Below are 21,273 nucleotides of genomic sequence, written 5' to 3'. Positions count from 1 at the left end.
AAACATTACCGTAACTTGAGATTTTGCAAGCAATCTAGTAAGACAGTTATTGTTCCTGTAGAACTCTGGCGAGAACATAAATATAGCCCAATGTAGGAGTGGCGTTGTTTTGGTGTTATGTTGATAGTTTCTGCAATGGAAACCTGCATTAGGTATGAAATTGGATAACATCTTTACATTTCTTTCACACAACAAGATCAACTGGTTCCTCCTGGTTGGATCAAATTGGTATGATACAAAAAACATTAAAAATAGCTAAGATGGAGAGATATTTGATTTGAAAATATATATTCATCACCTTGCATGTTGGTCAATTCGATACCACATTATATTAAAGCTTTGAACTATTCCATGAAAATGCTCAAAATTTAAATTTACCATTCATACCGGCCCCCACAGTATTTTTATGCAATGTTTTCCGTGGCTTCTTGAGGTATTTTTTGGTAGCGATCGTTATTGTATTACTATTCATTACCCAGCAGAATGAACGATTTATTCATGCCGTCCTCATCGTGGTCTGCAGTCCATGTAGAAATGATGCGAAGGTCAAGAAAATATTTCATACACCCGAAGCACAAAATGGACTCAATTAATTTATGGTATGTAACGTTTGCGACAGTTCTATTCTACACACAACACCCTGGGTCTTTGTACCACCGTTTATTAAAATGACTGTTTTAAACACGCGATAATAAACATTGGATAAGAAACACAATTCAGCGATCTGTTTCGGCGCATAAAAGGACATTCTTCTTCTGATGATGAAGAGTCCCACCTCTTACCCCAACACAGGTTTGAGAATGGCGGAGTTATCATAAGATATTTGTTTAAACTTCAAAGCAAATCACGAAGTGGTGGGATCAAAGTGACCCTTCACGAAAAAGACCAGTCAGCTCTCTTTTCCTTGCGTACAGCGGTTAGCACAACTTCCATAAGATAGGAATCGTGGAACCGCTCACCGGAGTGCACGGCCAAAAAATGCTCTCTCCTATTCGTGTAGCCGGTATCTCCCTTATCCAACATATGGAGGGGAATTACCACTTTCCAGGATTGGCAAATTAAGCAAACCTTATCCGTGAAACAATTGGTCACGTCGAAAAAATCATCAATGGATGAATTCGAGGCGCCTGCCACGTGATTGCACAAGAGCGACTGATACAGTTCCTACAGAAAGATCAACTTCAAATTTCCACTTTTACGCGCGCGTGTCTCAAAGATATGTTGTTCCATTTTTTTTATTTACATTTAAATTTGCAAAACAAAAATCTCATCATCATCATCTGTGAGATCGTGATGACAAGTGCGATGCTTACAAACATTAAATTTAGACAGTACAACTACGAGACATTACACATTCTACTGGGTGCTACTTAACAACCTGCTTAACGTACACGGTACACAAGCGCTTGAACTTGCGAACGTTTGCAGCCTCGACAATCTCTCTAGGCGTGCTGTTATACCATTGTATACCTTTACCAAACAAAGAATTTCTTGCAAATACTGTCAAAAAGTTCGACGTTCTACGATCATGAGCTCTTCGAGTGTTGTACCGGTGAACGTCAGAACCCCTAACTACTCTTTCTCCAAGGTACCCAGGCAACAAGCCCCTCAGGATTTTACATATCAGTATCATAGTCTGGTACACTATCCGCTGCTCTACCGACATCCATTGCAGGACATCCAGCATAACAGCAGACGGCGTGTACCGACTACAACACAACACTAACCTCATTACCCTATTGTAGAGAATAGAATAGAAAGTGTAAGTAGGAATTAATAAGTATATATCGTAAAGGTATCCAGAGAGCAGAGAAAGTTCAAGGATCATAAAAAGAGCATACATAGGTGAGAGAACTGCGGCATGTCCTTGTAGTGTGTAGCTGATACACGAAAAGGAGAAAAGATACGAAATCGGGAGAACTGCGACACGCATACAGTAAGAGATCGAGAGAGCAAGGATCGGACCAAGAATGGCACGATCGGGCAGAAGGACTAGACAGGATTCAGTTTTTGGACGAACGTTAAGAGGAACGTATTGTGTGTCAAAAATAAAAGTATATTAGAATCATGGCTTGTAATTTCGGCGGTTACGACACCTATTTTGCACTTTTTGCAACCTTTTGGACAAAAATCAAAATGTGGTGAGATAATTGATTTGTAGAGGTGAACTTTCCCAAAAAAATTTAGGTTATTCCCCAGTCTACGTGTACTTATCACCCCACACTTCTTTGCCACCTTAGCGATGACCCCATCAATATGCGCACTGAATGTAAGTCCGTCGTCAAGAATGACTCCCAGATATTTGACCTGGGAGACTCGGTGAATTGGTTCCGTGTTGATGGCAATGGAAAGCTGGCCGATCCACTCCCTCCTCGACATCACCATGTAGTGTGTTTTACTAATGTTTAATGCGAGTTTCTTGTATTTCAACCAGCCATCCAGAGCCACCAAGTCTGCATTTAAAAGGGACTCTGCCTGTTTCACGTCCTTTCGCGATATAAATATTACTGTGTCATCAGCAAAAAGATTTATCTCGCAGGAACGTAAGACCTGCTTCATGTCATTTATATACATGATAAACAAAATTGGTCCAATAACACTTCCTTGTGGAACCCCAAGGGTGTTTTCAATAGGATCTGAAATAGATTTTTTTGAAAATTGTCCTCTGGGTTCTACCTGTCAGATAATCGCTGAACCAACTGAGTTCCCTCCCCTCAATACCGAATCGTCGAAGTGTTGTGAGCAACAAGGGTCTCGATATTGTTTCAAATGCCCGTTTGAGATCCAAGAAAACTGCAAGTACCGGTTGTCCGCTATCCATCAACCCCTTCCACTTTGCAAGCACCAGGTTCAGTGCGGTTTCACAAGAATGTCCTTCCCGATGCCCCGACTGCTCCCGAGCGAGCAGGCCGTTCTGATCCAGGTATTGAACCAATTGGTCTTTGATCACAACCTCCAGGACCTTCTCGACAGTGTGAAGCATGTTGATGGGGCGGAACTCTTCCGCCTTGATAGCTCCAGTCAGTTTTGGAATAGGTACAACCAATGACTCCTTCCAAGTCTCGGGAAAAACACCCCTCTCCATCGATTGGTTAACCAAATCCAGGAGCGTCTCCCCAGCCACATGAAAACAATCCTGCAAAGTTTTTGCATTTACATTTCCTATTCCTGCCGTTTTGGTCAGGTCAAAACATATCTGCCTAAGCTTGCTCATGTCTATTGGTTGAAAAGAAAATCTATGCCTGGGAGTATCAACTTGTCTCAGCTCGACTGGTTCGTCTACCGTCGAAATGTTGCTGTTAACAAGTGTGACACTATTCACAAAAAAGTTGTTGAACCTTGCAGCGATCACCGCCTCATCGGACTCGAAACAGTTATCGAATTTCACGCATGAAGCGGTATTCTCGTCGGGTTTCAACATGCTTTTAAGAAGTTTCCAAAGTTCTCTACTATTACCCTGATGCTTGCTAATTTCCTTACTGAAGTATTCCTCACGAGTAGTTTTTAAAGACCTACTGTACTCGTTTCGTAGCTTAGTGTACTCACACCAATGTGAAGCCAGATTAGTCCGAACAAACTTTTTATACACTTTGTCTCTTTTCCGCTTTAGACGTTCCAGAGCCAACGTATACCATCTGCCAGAGTATCTAGTCTCCACGGTCCTTTCATAAACTAAACTATTCATAGCAATCTCTAGTGTATCCTTCAATAGATCTGCAGCTTCATGGAAATTTGTAGTTTCCCTCTGTAGACCCAATGTGATCGCCTGACAAAGACCCTCTTTAGAGTACCTATTCCAGCATTTAACTTGTTTTTGAACTGTCCTGAAACGTTCATCATTCAAGTTTAAAAGCAAAGTTTCATGATCAGATATTTTTGCACAAGTATCTGTTACCACGCTAATTGAGTCTGTGTTGCAGTACACATGGTCAATAAATGTCCTGCTATTGTTCGTAATACGAGTAGCTACACTAACCTTCTGCTTCAGGCACACCGAGTCCATAAGTCTCCTCAAAAACCAGTTGCCTTCCAGTGACTCGTTTAGAATCGCCTTCAAGACAACCGAGCTTCCAGCATAAACTGCAACGTCTCGTCTCGTCTTCTTGCGTCTCGTCTAACTCAATTCGCGCATTTCTCGATACATTCGCGCGATTTCGTACATACAGTGCTGGAATTTTGATGGCACGCAAAACTATCTAGTTTCGAGAAGATCTATTAATCTCCTATGAATGATTATGGTGATGTCAGGGCAAAACCTGATTTTTGTGTCATACTGTATGACTCATACATTACACATTGAAGTTTAATAACTAACGGAATAAAAATAAATCTTCACTCATGTGGATCATCTTTCTGATCATTTTTGGAAAAACTGTTTTGAACCCACAACTATAAGCATTCAACAATACCTTAGCCAGTTTGTTTTGGCGCAGCAAAGGGCCATATGCGTTGTCCGAATTAATTCGCGCATGTTTGATTACGGCATTAACAAAATAACTTGCAACAACGCCCTATTACACATCGTAGGAAACTGTCAAGAATGCTGCTGCTTTTGATATCGTTCCGCCTTCCTTGCTGCTCACCAAGCTTCGTGTCCTGGGACTTCCCAACTGCCTGTTGGCCTGGATGCGTTCCTACCTCAGTGACCGTTCGTATTGCGTCAGATTGGCACCGCAAACGTCGCGCAGCATCAGTGCCACCTCGGGGGTGCCGCAAGGAAGCAACCTGGGGCCGCTTCTCTTTGTGCTCTACTTCAATGATGTCACGTTTGTACTACCCCCTGGGAGCCACCTCCTCTATGCTGACGGCGCGAAGCTGTTCCTCCCGATCCGAAGCCATGCCGACCAGGTCCAACTCCAGGCCGTCTTGCTGACCTTCCAGTCGTGGTGTACCTTGAATGGTCTTGAGCTATACGCCAACAAATGCTCCGTTTTAACGTTTGCTAGAAGCCGTAGACCATTAGTTCATGGGTACTTATTGAACGGCGCTGTCCTGGATCGGAAAAGCTGTGTTCGTGACTTAGGAGTGCTCCTTGACGAAAAGTTGAGCTTCCACGACCACCTGGAACACGTCGTCGCAAAGGGCAACCAACTGATTGGTCTGCTGAGGCCACTTACGCGCGAGTTCGACGACCCCGCCTCCATAAAGATGCTGTACTGCTCGTTAGTACGGTCTGTCGTGGAGTACGCTGCTGTGGTATGGTGGCCGTCGGTCTCGCGTCCACAGGCGCGCCTCGAGTCGATCCAGCGAAAGGTTACGCTCCTGGAGTGCCTCGGTCGACTACAATGGACGATGCGCGTTACTTGGCCTCGACTCGTTCAGACAACGTAACTGTACCCCGCACAGATTGTTTGTTGCGGGCCTACTTAACAATCATATTCACGCACCGGAACTTCTCTCGGGGCTCTGTTTGTACGTCCCTGCGAGAACACTCCGTGCTAGAACGCTACTTGACGTTGAGGTTCGTCGTACCCGTTTTGGATCCTCAGATCCGTTTCTTGTTATGTGCCGCGAATTCAATGCGGTCTGTGATCGTTTTGAACCTGACATGTCCAGATCCGCGTTTTTGTATTCTATTCGTGGGGTGCAACCGGTCACCCGCAAGATGTAACTAGAATTAAGCTATGTATTGTACTGTTAAACGCTTCAAGGGGGCCAAATATGGTCCGTTGAATTTTAATAAAAAATTACAAATTACAAATAATACAGACGTTCTATTATGTATTACAGCCGCTACCGGCCAGCTCTGTCGTACGCAACTTTGTCTTGTAAGCCCGATCGTTGGCTTCTGTGCCAATACGTTCAGCTTTCGCTACGATTCGCTCGTCTTGTTCGTTGCTGAACAAGGTGACTAAACCAAGCTAAACAACTGGCGAAGGTTTATATAGCATCGAAGTCAAGGTGTATAGTTTTGGTGTCAAAAAAATAAAAAAATAATGGCCGTCGTAATGGCCGTCGTAATGGCCGTCGTAATGGCGGTAGGGGGGAACCCGGGGATCTGAGAACCCGCTAGGCAGCTCGAAATATCGTTCTAAAAACGTCCTACGCGCGAACAAACGTCCTACTTTTTTGTATGGGCATGGGCTTCGTTCTACTCACCACCAAGATAAATACACACTATATAAGGTAGCGGAATGTAGAGCATTTTGAAGTCTAGACTGCAAAAAATCGAAAAATAACTTTTGACAGTATGCTGATACTCAAATTGGGCGCGAATCGTCCTTAGAAGATAAACAAACAACTACGATTGAGAACCAAACAAACCGATTCTTCAATTCCTTTCATTTTGTTCGCATGGAAAATGTTTAAGAAGCCGTCGGCTGTAGTGGGTCACCGATTTTTCGAGCAAATGTGTCGAAGTTCCACCTGCTGTTTATCACCATGCTGTCAAAAGCTACAGTCGCCATTTTCTAAAAAAAATACCTGCTAAAAAGTCACCTATTCAGTATTTAATCATCTTGACTCACCATACAAAACTGCTCGATATTTGTGTCTAGGCAGCTCGAAATATCGTTCTAAAAACGTCCTACGCGCGTAACAAACGTCCTACTTTTTTGTGTGAGGGTGAAACAAATGCAGGACGTTTTCGAGCAGTCGTTCTACTTTGTCCTATTTCCGATACAAAACTGCTCGATGTTTGTTTCATTTCAGAACGTTTTTAGCACCATTGCTCGAAATTGTCTGGCGGGAAGGATTGGGCTTTTGACATAAAACTTCTCAAATATGGCACCCCTGCCAAAGCGACAGAACGTCACCTTCTATATTTATACACCTTGAATCCGCGGGATAAATAACAGATAATACGAAGAAAATAACTCGTACATCTTCAAGTGTAAATTATGTTTGTTCCATTACCGTGGATTTTATTTAACGACAATCAACATTGTGTACTGTTAAGTAATATTTATTTATAATTGGAGTGTTCTTTGTTTTCGATCTGTGCATGAACAAGCTTGACTGACATAAAAAATTTGTTAGATATGTGAATTATCCGCCATTTTTATGAAAGAGGGTAATGAAACGTTTATAGTTGTTTTTACCATCAATAAGAAAGGATAACTGTGCGTAAATCACACGGTCGTGAACTACGAACTAGCAACAATACTTCACTAAATTGAAAAAATGTACACGAGTTTGCTATGACGCTGCTTTTCAATTTGTTTACCAACTCAAGCTGTAGTCAATTTGTTCTATGACTACTCAATAACTCATTTCGAGACGCTATCATAAAATCTAAGGTTTTCTGAAAACCCCAATAGAATTGATGCAGACAAAGTAAATGTAAATATTTCATAGCATGTTACTAGAAAGCCTGATAATCCGAAGAAAATAAAATTGTCAATGTATGTCCTTGTTGTTACCGTGGATTTTACAATTCAACGAATCAGACATTGCTTATTGCCCGATATTTAAAATGTGAAAATATCAACTTAACTTATAATTATATAATTAATTTTTTCTTTTTTCATTCAGGTTTAATTCATCAAACGGTCGTAGTTTAAAGTATGTAACACTGTAAATTTTGTGAGTTCAAATGTAAATCTTAAAACGCTAGCGACATGTCATGCAAGGAAAGGTTTCATTTCTGGTCCGATGTGTTTAGGGAACGGTGCCTGTATGGCATTTATTCAAATACACTTTGAAAAGAGTCTAGAAAGATGTACGCATCGGGAAGCGGTAACTTTTTTACAGAATTAGGCTCCTTCAGTGAGCTAAAGTACGCATCGCCGGTCGACGACGAACCAGCTAGGAAAAAGCAATGTGTTCTAGCGGCTTTTGGTGGCCTCCCCAAAGAACACACCCAGACATCCGGCACATTCTTGCAGCCACATGAAAGCAAAGTCACCTCCATGCTGGTGACAGCTTCTACCGAGTTGTTGGAGGAATCATCCGTCTCGAACGGCACGAAACCATCGAATGTAGTGAAGCAAAAAAAGGAAAACGGCTTAGGTGTAGGCCTTTCTGGAGGACCTGTCTCGCCGGGTGAGGAAGTGCTTGGCTCGGTGACAACGTTCTACCCTGCCGGGCACCCGGACAACGGGCACACGCTGCGAACCAGCGCTCGGGTGAAACACAAAATGCGCATGGAAACGATCCACAACAATCCGCTACCAACGGAGCGCAAGGAACAGCCGAAGGCAAGCGGTGGAGTACTGCCGAAAACTGTCACCCCCCAGAAGCAGATGCGCGCCGTATGGAGCAACCATGACAAGAACTTGTTCTTCGAGGCGCTTAACGAGTACGGGAAAGATTTCGAGTCCATACTAAACTACCTGAACACCAAGAAGCGCCGCAAAGACAACGCCTGCGAGCAGCAGGTCTTCAAGACGAAGGATGTGCGCAATCTATACTATCAGTTCAATCAGAAAATCTCCAAGTACCTGCACTTTTCCGACGAAGTGAAAAAGGAGGCGCAAGAGCTATATGCACTCATAAACTATGGCGAGATGCGGAAGAAGGTGCCGTTTCAGAACAAGAAGTATTTTCAGAAGCTAAAAGATCTCGTGTATAAGGGCTTCACGATGGTACGCGAGAAGGGCAAAACAATTCGCATCAAAACGCCCTCTTGTCGGGCGCTGCGCAAGCTCAACCAGCTCGAAGAATGGCAGGAGGAGATCAAGTTGCCACCGCGCGTAGACGTTCTTCTGCAGCCGGCAAACATGGAGGCCTGGGGGCGGGTGCATTCGTTGGCCCAGAATCCGCGCGTACGGATTACAGTCACCATCCAAAAGCGTGTATCGGCGCTGCTGCAGCTGTTTCAGCAGAAGTGGCGGCCGCAGGAGCTACGGCTAGTCGAGCGTGTCGAAAAAATGAAAATAGTCTCCTCAACGGTAACTTCCAAGCTGATGCGCCAGCGTATGCAGAACGAGATTCAATTGTGTTCGCAGCTGCTGCCATCGGCGACTTCATCACCGCCATCAGTCAGCCGTACCGAGCCAACGGGGCCAGTACTAAACCTGCAGCTCCACTTTGTGCCCTCCCACTCAGCCGTCATCCACAGACCGATGATTATTTTGGCGGAGTTTCAGAGCAACACGAGCATCTGTCTCAACTCGTACGAGCAGCGGATCGGAGTGAAGGTGCCTGGAGAAACACTCGTCCCGTCGGAAAAAGTCGTGGGTGCCGTGTGCAAGAAACCGAAGCTATGTCTGGATAGCGGGCACGATTCGACGAAGGACGAAAAACATACTGGGAGCGAGCAGCTGTCGAAGCTTATCATGAACGACCTGCTGAAGTCGCCAAACGCGTCGAACGAATCGATTGAACTGAAGGAGATGGAACTCTTCGAAATAGAACTATTAAATGGGCATAGTGCTAGAAGCACGGACGATTGCGATGGGCCGCCAGCAACAAACTATGCATATGCCACAAATATGCCGATCCAATCGGGGGCATGCGGTTCCGATCCTGCTGCTGCCAGGATGAGTGACAATTCCAACGACGAGTTTGTGCTAGCCGAGAGCGACCCATTGAAGTACAACATAGAAATGCTGGCGGAGCACACGATCGTCGGTGACGAGGAACCCTGCAAAGAGGACGCTGACGTGCTGACCGTCTCTAGCAGCACCGTTACGACTTGTGTTACAACTGTAATCTCTACATCGAGCACATCCGCGGTGCGGAAAAAGTGCCCCCGGCGAAAGGGTTCCGACGCAGCGAAGCCACCACCGACCGGCGTTTTCAACCACATCCGGCCACTCGTGTCGGAGCAGGAAATGCAGAGGATCCGGGAAGGCTGGACCTTATACAATGCGAACGATCTCACTATCGGGGACCTGTACATAATGTTTGGCGAAGACATGAAGTTGCACCTTGAGTACGATTGGGTGTGGGAGGAAGCGCCCCTACCTCGAATCGTTCCACCGGTAGACGTGAAAGCGACTAGCGACGAGCAATCAAACGCGATGGGGGTGGCAGCGGTCCCGAAAGATGAGGCGCAATCAACAAACTCAATCGATTCTTCTTCCACCTCCTCCAATAACAATAACAATAACAACAACAACAACAACAACGACAACAACATTAACAACAACAATAATAATAATAACAACAACAACAACGCTACCTCGACTGCGGACGATGTAATGGGGTCCATCGGCTGCTCCGCGGTGAAAGAGGAACCAATAGGGATGAGTAACAATAAGGATGGATCGAACGTGATCAGCAAGCGCCTCAAGCAGCTAGTCATGCTGATGAACATGGGCGCCAAGAATGGAAAGAAACGGTGCATTTGTGGAAATGCTACCGAACGCAAACCAAAGGTAATACGCACGTTCAATTTGACAAGGAACATATCCTTACGTTTATACTTACTATAACCCAGCAACGATTCACAACAATGTAGTAGTTTGACCCAATTTACACAGGTTTTCGTACATGTTTGTAGCGTCTCCCGGTCAACCGCCTACCCGGGTAGTTTTTCAAATAACTTTTGATTGGGTTGTCGTATAGGCATGAAAAAAACGCATTTTAGAATGCACAGAAAAACTATTTTGCCATCGTTTTGCCGAATAAAAACAGTTTTAAAAAGAATTTAAATAATTTCCATTTTTCGGTTAATACCCATTATTCGCTCAACCGGCCTTCCCGGGTACTCTATACATTTTGAATGGGACATTCCGTTTATTTGTACTTGCTATCAAATATCTTTTTATTTAAATTTCAGATCAATTGGAAATTTTCATAATTTTATAAATTCATTACCAATATCAATATGAGGTTCTACAAAATTTCACCCTTCACATCTACAACCATCTACCTGTGCATAAGTTTGCATTTTTCTGTATCTTAATACTGATATTTTTGGACGTAGACGTACTCCACTACTTGACATTTTTTGGGTAATTAAAAAAAGTATCATAAAAAATTAAATAAAAATATAATATCGTAGTGTTCTGTCGCACTGTGTTTAACTAGGAACAGAGCATTATCCGTTATTTTATTCCTTTTTCGTAGGAAATGCTATTCCTAGTTATTCTTCTATGCGTCTGTTCGATTTTATCTATTCTAAGGATTGATTTTTTTCATAACTATCACTTTTCCTTAGCTATTATTGTACCTGGAATCACACATAGTCGAAGTTCATCCGCTTCTAGGATGAATAGAATCGTTTGTGGCGCACATTTTCTGAACAAAATTATGTGTCACATATTTGTATTCAATATTCGATTGAGATTTCAATGCCTAAACGTAAGGCATAATTGCTTAAATTAAAGGATTCGTGTTTCTGAATGAAACTATCCTATTTAAACATTTAACATTTGTACAACATTTTAAAAAATGTTTTTAAATAAATTTTTGAACATTTCAAGTAATTCAGTTTCAAAGACCAAAGATATGTACACTAAAATACAGAAAATGCCAACTCCTACGTAAAATGTTGGGAGTACACAGGTTTGGATTGTAGATGTGTAGGGTGACATTTTTTGGAACCTCCAATTGATGTACTTAAAGAACTTTTAAAATTAAGAAAATTATGCATTATTTTGAAAAACACCCTCAAGTATCTTCAATGAAAATTTTAAATCGATCCGACAACTAGAAAAAAAATTTGCTCTTAAGTACAGAAAACGGAACGTTTGTTTTGATGTTTTGATTACAGGTGCATTATGCAATATACGAAATGTGCAAATGATGATGATTTGTTTAATGTTATGTCTCAGTGAAATCAGCCCCGTTAGGTTTTATCTTTTAATGTCGATTTCTTCAGGTGCTAATCTTGATTTTGTTTTATTTAAAATTCACAGCATCGTGCGGATTGCGATAATACCTTGTCGACGTGCCAGGACGATAGTCTACTTTTCAAGCAACCAATGCTTCCTGCACGTAATGGTGTCAATTATCTGACACCGGAGCCGATGGTGGGTCTGGTAGCTGCCTACATGGTACCATTTTAACCGATTTTTTTTTGCTTTTTTTCTTAGCACATGCCTCCACAAGCACGATACAAACAGTCACGCTGGTTACGTACGCGAATTAACCGGCATCAAGGGCTGTTTTCGCCACTTCCGGTTCCTCGCACACCTCATCCATCGGCAGCTATATTTCCGGCCGGGGCGCTCGATGTAAACAGCATGCATGGTCGTGAAGGCGCTTCTCGTGTTCCGTTCCCGCACTCAAGCACCGGTCCGGGTAAGTTCGGAAAGCGCAATGGTAGCAGCTTCTCGTTACCAATCAACACCTTGTCGGATGAAGGTGAACCGGAGCACCCCGGTGCTAACCGAACGATACAGATGCCGTACGATGAGGAAAATGCAAACGACATTGGCGCTGGCCAGACGAAATTTACACCGATCAGCGAAGGTGGCGTCGATCAGGCCAACCAAATGAATCCAACGTCTTCCAATGCGCTTTCGGGGGGTGGCGCTCGGCAACCATCGGGTGAGAATGCGGATACTGAGACGATAGCGGCCTTCGCGGAATCCGAAGCGTCCAGCACTACGATCACTGCAGCACCGCCACTGCCGCAGAACGATGACAGTTGCCTTAGCCTGTTCGATCTATCGCTTCCCTCGACGTCGTCCTCGCTGATGGCAAACATATTCTCAGGCACCGAAGCGGAGACGGACGTCGGTACCACCATGATGCCGAATTCTCCGGTCGACACCAAGATATTGGGAAACGAACTTAACGATATTTCCTTGACCAGCTTCTTCGGACAGCTTGACGCCGTGTACCAGAACGCAGCCGAACCGGCACAGCCTTGCCATAACTTTGACGTAGGTGCCCCTCACTCATGCGAATTAAATGTGTTTTAACGATATTGTATCGCTTTTGATTTGATCTCCAAACAGATGGATATAACCACTATGAGTGAAAACAGCGTAGACTACATTGCACGCTTCGAGAACATCGCATCAGATCTGCGTGCGAAGGGTAATTCTTAACGCAAAACATCTAATTTCTTAAGTCAACAAAGTGTGCGCTATTCGAAGAATCGTGGGTTGTCGAAGTATTGATTATAACATATGTTCATCTGATTTTAACACTGTATTACCTCGTTGACTCACCCCTTTCCATGTATCAGGGAAAATCTGTCTTATTTATGTATGTGTATGAACTGCAACTTTTAAAACAGCTGTGGTTTTTTAGTTCGTTACTTTAAGACCGCTTTAAGCGACATCCTTTACCGGAAGGCTACAATTTATTATGGATAGTTGAGTTACGTATTATACAAGCTGCTTTATAGTTAGCTGTAGGCTATTCCCATCATTTGCGTTGCTAGAATGAAAGTTGCTTTGAGCCTGAAGTATATGACCAGAAATCTATAGGGATGTATACGACTGGCATGTCCAGGTATGTCATTCATTTCGTACGGGTATCATGGATTTTTATGTTTTAAAATCTATAATTTGAGGAATTGTTTTTCTGATATGTTTAAGGAGAAATTGTAATGCTCCCATACAGAGATTTAAACTCAAATTTTATGATTTGTCATACAAAATGTATCACATACCTGGTTTGTATCTGCCTTCCACAGGCCAAACAATGTAAACCGATTAGAAGCGAATTAGTAAGTCCCAAGACTCCTTAATAATCAGCGTTTTTCATTAACTGTCATCTTTTCTTCACATCACAATTAAGGAAAGCAAGACTGGTAGTACAGGTTCCCTCATTTCCATATGTAATTCGTTCAAGTTTTTAGCTGTAGGGTGTAAATAAAAGAGAGAAGTTTTAAGCAGATGGTAGCAGAGAAGATCATTCAAATTTAGCGTACTGTATGATTTTTTAAAGTTTGATTTTTCATTGATTCAACTGAATATGAGCGTATGCTGAATATGCAAGCATCTCTGTCTCTTGGTAAGTGATGTCCCGTGGTACGTATCATTATTTTACGAGCGATTTATTCCATTTTTCATTAGAATTTAAACTCGTTCAAATGCTTTGCGGTTCACATTCATTCAAGTTCGCTTCGCATTATATTTGTTCAATTTATTCATCGTTAGAAGAAGCTTTTGGCGCGACATAAACTTACCATCGGTCACCTAAATTAACCTTGCAAATAATAATAAGCGTTTCGAAGCGTTTAGTTATAATTTTCCAGTCAACTCAGATTCAGACCACTGGTTTTTTACTCATCAAGGTAATTGGACGGGCGTTTCGTTTAAATCAGTTATCTTTTTTTTGGTAACGAAGTGGCTTCAACAAAACTCCAGTCATGTTGGCACACATGTTGATAACTCCGTGTTCGGCGGACAGTATTAAAACGAGCAACAAAACGGACCACCTTTTTTTCGCGCAACTTATGTCACATGACAGTGCATTAATCAAAGCAATTTCGATACGATAACCTCTTACAACCAACTTGACGCTACGGATCGAATTTCTACGTCCAACTCTTAATGCCTGTTGCCCTGATGCTGGACTATCTAACATTTCATAACCCCGTTAAGTCCATGATAAGTGTATAGAAGCTAGAACTGGCGGCGTGTAAGAATAAAAATACAGTAAATTCTACTACAACTCGTAATAAATGTAGTTTTCATTTAGCTAATTGCCACTGTTTAATCTCTTCACCTACTGATCAAGAAACCCTACGAGCACCTACGTCAAGAAAGCAGTCTTCAACCGTGTTCCTTAGGTTCTTTTCATGTTCCATGTGCCCGACGATTCCAGATGGTCTTGCAAGCATGGTTTAACACTATTACCTATGCTGTTGGTTAACACTAGAACTACCGGACCAGTCATTTTGACTGGTCAGGTACTTTTTCAATCACATTTATTTCTTAAGGCTGAACAATTCTACCAAATGTTAATGCATAACCTTCACACATCCAATAGAATGTTAATTTTTATGTATTCAAAAATAAAATTTTCTTTTTAATATTGACAATAATTTGCGCTAAAGTTTCAAGCGTAACTGCTGTAGTTCTAGTGTTAATAGATAGCACAGGTTGTCGCACACTGCTGATCGGCATCGGTGGTGCGCAATCTTATCATTCCGTATCTCGTTGGCATTATATGTGTGAGAGCTATGTCATGTAGCCTTGGTGGAGACAGCTACTAGCACGATCAATTGGCTGGGAAGACGATAAGAGAAAGAACAAGATGGTTCGCTGTGTTACTGTGGTTCTGGTGCAGTGCATGAAACTGCGATTGCGTATACGCGGCAACCTGAGGCTAGGCAGGGGATGGAAATTTCATTTAGCGGTCTGGGCTAAATAAAAAAAGGGTTTTCCAACTTATTTATTATATTTTTTCCAAAAATCAAACTGAGAGTTCGATAGCGTGATTCCCAAACAGTCCTAAGAAAGAAATAATTGATTAAATTTGATAACTTCTAAAGCAGCATGCGTTATGGGTCAGTCGTTATGCGGTACTGGAGTTTTTAGTATTTTTTTTATAGAAAAAACGATGTACTATCGTTCCAAAAACATTTAAACGGAATTCGACATCTGTTTGGAAAAAGATTTTGTTGGATTTTTCCTTAGGGTTCGCGAATAGCAAGCCCTGTCGTACAAGCCTATGCCTAGGCGATTTGACTTATGTTCTTATCTTCCAACCGATGAATTGAATTAAATATACAAGGTTATAAAAAACCAAACTAAAAAAATATACAAAATACAAGAGCTGTAGTAGACCCACATGTGTTTTAATTGAATTTTCTAGACAGCAAATGAATTTGAAAAAAAAATCAATTTAGTTAAAAAAGCATGGCATGGCTTCAAAGTTGCCGACCCCTGAGCAAGCCTGCATGTGGGCCGATGCTACAACCCCACAGTGTATTCGTTCTGCTGCGATCTCAACCAGACCACGGACCTACGGACCTACGGACACACGGACGTGCATTGTGGCTAGTTGTTTTTTAGAAGCTGAATGTTAACGGGTCCCCACAGGTCGTCTGTCCGTGAGTAGTGGTGTGAAGTGACCAGTGTTCGCGCATTTTCGTAGGCATAAAACGTAAGAAACCCCTTACGCGGCCCCTCTCGATGCCTTCTCATCTGCTAGCACGTCTCACTTGCGAAGCGAAGAAGCTTTCCATGTAATTCCCGTGAATCAGTAGGGTGTTTGGCCGCGAATGATAAGCGCTTGTGACAAATTGATCAGAGTGAGTCGCGACTCCCCGGGTACAATTCAATTTCGTTAGTTTAGCAACCGCTCGGTCTGAACGAACACACTTGGCGTACCCCGGAGTGTGCTCGGTGTGAAGAAGATTGATCCCGGCACAACGACACCATGTAATGCATCAAACAAAAGAGCCACCAGAGCAATCAACGATCAAATTCAAATTATACTGAAAAGTTTGGACCAAGTAAAATAACCACACAACGCACCATGGTCAAAGATCGACTAGCGGAACTGAGAAGCGTAAGTGAATGGCGTTTGCACGCGTAACCGGTTCGCCATGTGGATCACGCTGCGCTGCTCTGGTTAAGCTACCTGTGCTACCCTACATACTGTGCCATGCGTCGCTGCATGGACCATTTCCAATTAGAGTCAATTAGTGGCAATTCATCCAATCCGGTCCCGCTACCAAACTTCACCGCCATGTGCAAGGATATGACCGGCAGCAGCAGGGCAAGCTGAATAACATACACCTAGATTTCTTTACAAGCCAGCGAGACAATCAAACTAATCCTATGCACCTCTTTTCGGTCCCTATCTCTTCCCTGCGGTAATCGTGCAGAAAAGTAAATATGCCAATCACAACCTGGACGATGAGTTGGAAGCCAATGCCCGGCTATCAAAGTCGCAAGAGGAGATTTTTGAGAACCTTGCTAAGGTATACGGTTGGCTCGATTGCACATTGGATCGACCTTTTCGCAATAAACGTTTGTTGTGAATGTTACATTTTTTAACCAATCCTTTTAAAACTACAATTTTACCATTCTGTTAACACACTTATTTTGTAGTTTTCCGAACTGACCGCTTGGATTCAAACGATTCGAAGAAACACCAGAGAAATGAGAAAGCTGATTGCGTCGTCTACGTTTCATTACAATGACAAAGGTATTGGTTAATTGGTTGCGAATCGGCGCAAAATATCCTGTAATTTTTGCTCACTTCATTGCAGTAATCCGGGATAACGTGGAGGAGAATTTAAAGGAAAGCAATGGCCTCTGCCAGCGCATCTACGGCACCATAAAGAAGTTGGAGGTTGAGCTCGAAGACGACTCTCGGCGAACCGGCGTGCTATTTCGAATCAAACACACCCAATTTATAGTGATCAAAGATGACTACCTCAGCGCGTACCGGGAACACGAAGAGTTTGTCTGTTACTACGAGGATCGAATTAAAGACTTGATGAAGCTCGAAGCTAAAGCGAGTGAGTACGCAATGCGCTGCAAGCGAACATTTTCTTTTTATAACGAGCATTTGCATAACTTGCTTTCAGTGAACTACAACATCACGGACGACGAAGCGATGGAAAAGTTGACTTCCAACCAGATGTCGCCGTTTGTAGGAAATGTAGGAACACGTCTTCTATCCCTTTGCACATGCTCAATAAGTCTAATCAGTATACGTCTACTTTTACGTATGTTTTAAACATCTAACATAGATATTGGAGGAAACGGAGCGAGAACGGCAGAAACTGAGAGACATAATGACTCGTCATGGGCAATTGGAGGCACTGGAAAAATCCCTCGTGGAAATCCGGGATATGTTCGTACGCATTTCCAGTATGGTGATGGAGCAGGTAGACGCGAAAAGGGGGAAACTTGAGCGGGCTTCACTGAATTATCTTACTTTTTTCTTCTTCACAGGGCAGCTTGGTACAAGTGATCGAATACCATGCGCAACAAGCAACGCTTAATACTGACCATGGGGCACATCAGCTCCAAAAAGCGAGGGAATATAAAATCAAAGCACTTAAAAAGAGAACCTGTATACTGATATGGGTCAGTACTATATTGGCAGTACTCCTTATCTTGTTGATTGTTTTCTAACGATTCTTTTCAGTGAGATTCAGTAATTTGTATATTAAATTATAGTAGCTAGTTTAGTTAATTAACAATAACATATTTTTTATATACTCAAATTAGTTGTGTTGTGGCACATTTTAATTTGAAAATTGTGAAATAATTAACCTATAAAGACATTTACATTAAAAGAAAACGAACGAAGGATTAAAGATATCTTGTAAAATAAACCACAAATTTTCCATTCTTTTATGAGATCAAAAGATCACTGAGTTAGACCCTTTTACCCATGCTGTGTTGATGTAAGTTCCGTCCGTTTTTTTATTGTTCAAAAACTAGAATGCATGTTTTAACTTGCAACCAAATGCGAAATGCAAAAAATTAGATTATATCCGCGTTATTCAATTCGCACGATTTATTAAACCATGAGCACACCGAACATTTTCGTGTAGTATATATATCAGTGGCGTCTCGTGAGAAAATGAGATGGTTGTGCACCTTCAAAAAAATTAATACTTTCTTAGGTAAACCATATAACGTGGTTTATTACAACCAGAACGACACGACACACGAGGACGAATTTGGTCAGGATGTTAAGTGAAAGAATAGTTTGAGGAACCGTGAATGGTCTATTTAGCTCTGCAATCTTTAATTGCTACTAAATGGATCTACATGAAAAACGAGTTTAACAGCTCATCTACGATGTCCTGTTCAATGTTGATGTATACATTGACTGGTAATTTCACCCTAAATAGAACAATTGCATGAAAAATCTTTCGAATGAAACTGTGTGCACCAGCAGTATTGCCCAGTGCTTAGACATTTTTTAATTAGCTTTGAATTGTTAGCTATATTTGCGTGTTTGTATCTTCGATTTTATTCCAAAGTTTTATTTTCTTCCAAATTTACTTCACGAACGTCAATATCTACTCGATAAATATATCCGCGGTTAGTCAATGTCTGTGAATCAAATTCTTATTTGGTAAGTGAGACTCGCCTCGGGTCCGGCCTGGGTACAATCTAATGTGCACAGGAAAGGCACCTATACATCGACAATTTCACATGGACGCATTCAACACATGCACGAGAGAACTAATGTGTACATATACGATTGCCTAGGGCACTGGCTGAAGTGCCCACCCGTAAACAAAACTGATCGACTTTCCAACTGGATTTTGACTCTTGCTAATAAGAAAACTACCGCTTCTTCACCGTTCGTAATGAGGATGGTATTATGAGACTGTGGTTAAGAGAACTGTTCTTATTTGATTAAAGATGCTCGTTTGTAGCAGCGGTGCACCAGCAGAAGTGCCCAGCGCAACGTTGTAAAGCGTTAAAAAGATTTTGAACGCAACTATTGCGGGTGGAAATTACAATACCATAACTAAACAAATAATTTTGTGATTCTTTTTATAAATTCATGACTGTGCAGTGCACAGGTTGCTCAGGTGGACGAGACGCCACTGATATATATATATATATATACTAGAACTTTTCGTAATTTCAATATACCTTCGCATCTCAGAGTTACTAACATTTATAAGCACTCTTACTTTAAAACAAGTTGAAATTTGTCATTTTCCTTTTCAAATTGCCTCGTCTCACGAATGCTTCGATTAATGCGTAGAAAAGTAAATGATCTAGGAGGATGTAGTTTTAGCTAGACACTTTTCTTGAAATTATTTTTCTAACTCAATCAATTGATTAACACATAAACAAAAAAACTATAGAATAGCTAAGGAATAATGGGCGAAAGACTCATCGGGGAACTTATACAAACGAGCTAGATTCGTAAATTCAGTATACTTCGGCATCTCAGAGAGATCTACTGAAATTCATAAGCACGCTTACTTTAAAACAAGTTGAAATTTACAATTTTTCTTTTCGAATTTCCTCGTCTCATCAAATGAGCATTAAGTTCAACAAAGGATCGATAAAAACATTCTAAGTAGTCAAACAATAACCATTGCCTCTCTTTGAAAAGATAATGCAACTTTAGCTTCTTAGTGATAGCCTTGGTAGAAAACAAGGTGAAAAAAGGTAACCAATCCAATAACATGTTAGTTAGTTCAAACGTAAGGAAAATTATGTACCTGATTTGGTGTGTTTCAAATGATTTCCAAACACACACCCAAAGGTGATGAGTTAACGCAGCACTTGAAGATCAATCGGTAAGCAGTTCGCTTGTAGTCGCATCAACCATCTGATCGATAGAATCAGTGAACGGGTTGTTGTTGAACATTTCGGCAGGCAGCTCTCCCTCCGGTACAACTTCCGGTATTACTTGCCGAAGCTGAAGGTGTCGCTCGATTTCCTCTTTGGTTGGTTGCCTTTCCGTAGCAGTTGCTTCGCACTGAATGGGATTTGGCAAATAGTTTGTATCGAAACTCGGCGCCAAAAGATCCGTCGGTGTCGACTGAACATCTGGTATTGACGTTAGTGTCGATGGATAACTGATTGTATGTTGGTATGTGCTGGATAGTAAAGGATTCTGGTTGATATGCGTGAAAATACCTCCATAGTAAAGATGGCGAGTTTCGCTGCAGGTATCAAATGGCTCGAACGGGCAGCGTGATGCAGATGGTAGCACATTCGTTGGTTTATTCTGCTGTCGTTTGGGATCTTTCTTACTTCGTTTTACCTGAGAAGTGGTCGAATCAGTTTGTCCAGGAACTGCTTTCGTTTGCCCTGGAGCTTGCTCGGTTCCCGCTGTATTTGGTGCAGATGCAGATGGTACAGATGCATCAATTTTTCGTTTTTTTGAAACCGGCTGCCTTCCATCCACCAATGAATAGCTGTCATCGCTATCCGACGATGTTAACTCCGGCCGTTCGTACTCAAGCAGCCGGTCGAGCAGAAACGATCTATCGCGCGTTGCTTTCAACAGACGGCGTTGGGCATTGCGCAGCTTGTTTTCAAGGTACGCAGTTTCCTGTGAAAAAGTTGAACAAAAGTTATGTTAAGGCACTCGTCGACTGACGGACGCTGTGTTAAAACTAAGATTAAACACTTACGTTGATGAGTCTTTTCATTTTATGTTTCAACCCACAGTAAAATGCTGAATGATTGAGGTTAGGGTTGGTGAGGGCGCCATCATCGCTATCATTTTCTGGACTGGTGCTTTCGCATTCTGCTTCCGGCGCATCATTTTTCTCCGGCGTCGTTTCAGCGGTCGTATTGAGAGCACTCTGTTGGCGTGCTTCCTCGTTCATTGTGCGGCAGTACCAACCTTCCAACATGGTGCTAAGGTGCGGCGATGTTTAAAGATATAACGATAAAACTTCTGAATATATGCTACTTTCTGCTTCGCAGTGTTGCACCTTACCACCAGTACGTCGGATTCTGTTAAAAACGCTTGCTGAAAACCACCGGGATCCTGCACAGGTAAACTTTGGTTATTGCTATCGCTAAT

At 42.2% G+C, this 21,273-nt stretch overlaps 3 protein-coding genes across 12 annotated transcripts; 2 read left to right on the top strand and 1 right to left on the bottom strand.

Moving 5' to 3' along the window:
• The first annotated feature begins 6,779 nt into the window (after positions 1-6,779).
• Positions 6,780-12,986, top strand: LOC131260392 (protein cramped-like). Of its 2 annotated transcripts, none has more exons than XM_058262097.1 (5): positions 6,780-6,892; positions 7,474-10,262; positions 11,748-11,861; positions 11,925-12,719; positions 12,795-12,986. In XM_058262097.1, exons 2-5 carry the CDS (start codon positions 7,659-7,661, stop codon positions 12,885-12,887), a joined length of 3,606 nt encoding a protein of 1,201 aa, XP_058118080.1. In that variant the 5' UTR covers positions 6,780-6,892; positions 7,474-7,658; the 3' UTR covers positions 12,888-12,986. The 2 variants fall into 2 exon arrangements, with proteins under 2 accessions (XP_058118080.1, XP_058118079.1); XM_058262096.1 differs by having other exon boundaries at positions 6,890-7,012.
• Positions 12,987-13,134: 148 nt separating this feature from the next.
• On the bottom strand, positions 13,135-21,273 carry LOC131260393 (uncharacterized). 4 transcript variants are annotated; one of them, XR_009178151.1, is made up of 3 exons: positions 20,876-21,180; positions 19,955-20,793; positions 13,135-13,645 (listed from the first exon to the last, which is right to left on the bottom strand). XR_009178151.1 is itself a non-coding variant. In XM_058262099.1 (3 exons), the coding sequence occupies exons 2-3, from the start codon at positions 21,098-21,100 to the stop codon at positions 20,026-20,028; spliced, it is 993 nt and encodes a 330-aa protein (XP_058118082.1). In that variant the 5' UTR covers positions 21,101-21,104; positions 21,187-21,273; the 3' UTR covers positions 18,731-20,025. The 4 variants fall into 4 exon arrangements, 2 of the variants coding, with proteins under 2 accessions (XP_058118082.1, XP_058118081.1); XR_009178150.1 differs by lacking the exon at positions 13,135-13,645 and adding an exon at positions 14,886-15,020; XM_058262099.1 differs by lacking the exon at positions 13,135-13,645 and adding an exon at positions 21,187-21,273 and having other exon boundaries at positions 18,731-20,793; positions 20,876-21,104.
• Positions 15,907-18,436, top strand: LOC131260394 (syntaxin-4-like). Of its 6 annotated transcripts, none has more exons than XR_009178153.1 (8): positions 15,907-16,048; positions 16,628-16,723; positions 16,854-16,950; positions 17,015-17,266; positions 17,336-17,409; positions 17,501-17,638; positions 17,706-18,167; positions 18,201-18,435. XR_009178153.1 is itself a non-coding variant. In XM_058262100.1 (7 exons), exons 1-7 carry the CDS (start codon positions 16,276-16,278, stop codon positions 17,886-17,888), a joined length of 873 nt encoding a protein of 290 aa, XP_058118083.1. In that variant the 5' UTR covers positions 15,912-16,275; the 3' UTR covers positions 17,889-18,434. The 6 variants fall into 6 exon arrangements, 1 of the variants encoding a protein (XP_058118083.1); XR_009178156.1 differs by having other exon boundaries at positions 15,912-16,308; positions 17,711-18,167; positions 18,201-18,436; XR_009178152.1 differs by having other exon boundaries at positions 15,912-16,308; positions 18,201-18,434.

The sequence above is a fragment of the Anopheles coustani genome, chromosome 3, assembly GCF_943734705.1.
Source record: "Anopheles coustani chromosome 3, idAnoCousDA_361_x.2, whole genome shotgun sequence".
Taxonomy (NCBI): domain Eukaryota; kingdom Metazoa; phylum Arthropoda; class Insecta; order Diptera; family Culicidae; genus Anopheles; species Anopheles coustani.
The sequence above is the reverse complement of the archived record's forward strand: the minus strand, read 5'-3'. Positions and strand labels throughout refer to the sequence as shown.

Coding starts and splice junctions, on each gene's coding strand:
- LOC131260393 (XM_058262099.1), bottom strand. CDS start 21,100: ATGTTGGAAGGTTGGTACTGCCGCACAATGAACGAGGAAGCACGCCAA. Junction 20,794..20,875: donor AAATGAAAAGACTCATCAAC/GTAAGTGTTTAA, acceptor ACTTTTTCACAG/GAAACTGCGTACCTTGAAAA.
- LOC131260394 (XM_058262100.1), top strand. CDS start 16,276: ATGGTCAAAGATCGACTAGCGGAACTGAGAAGC. Junction 16,309..16,627: donor GACTAGCGGAACTGAGAAGC/GTAAGTGAATGG, acceptor GTAATCGTGCAG/AAAAGTAAATATGCCAATCA. Junction 17,410..17,500: donor TGTCGCCGTTTGTAGGAAAT/GTAGGAACACGT, acceptor CATCTAACATAG/ATATTGGAGGAAACGGAGCG.
- LOC131260392 (XM_058262097.1), top strand. CDS start 7,659: ATGTACGCATCGGGAAGCGGTAACTTTTTTACAGAATTAGGCTCCTTC. Junction 10,263..11,747: donor CTACCGAACGCAAACCAAAG/GTAATACGCACG, acceptor TAAAATTCACAG/CATCGTGCGGATTGCGATAA. Junction 11,862..11,924: donor ATCTGACACCGGAGCCGATG/GTGGGTCTGGTA, acceptor TTTTTTTCTTAG/CACATGCCTCCACAAGCACG.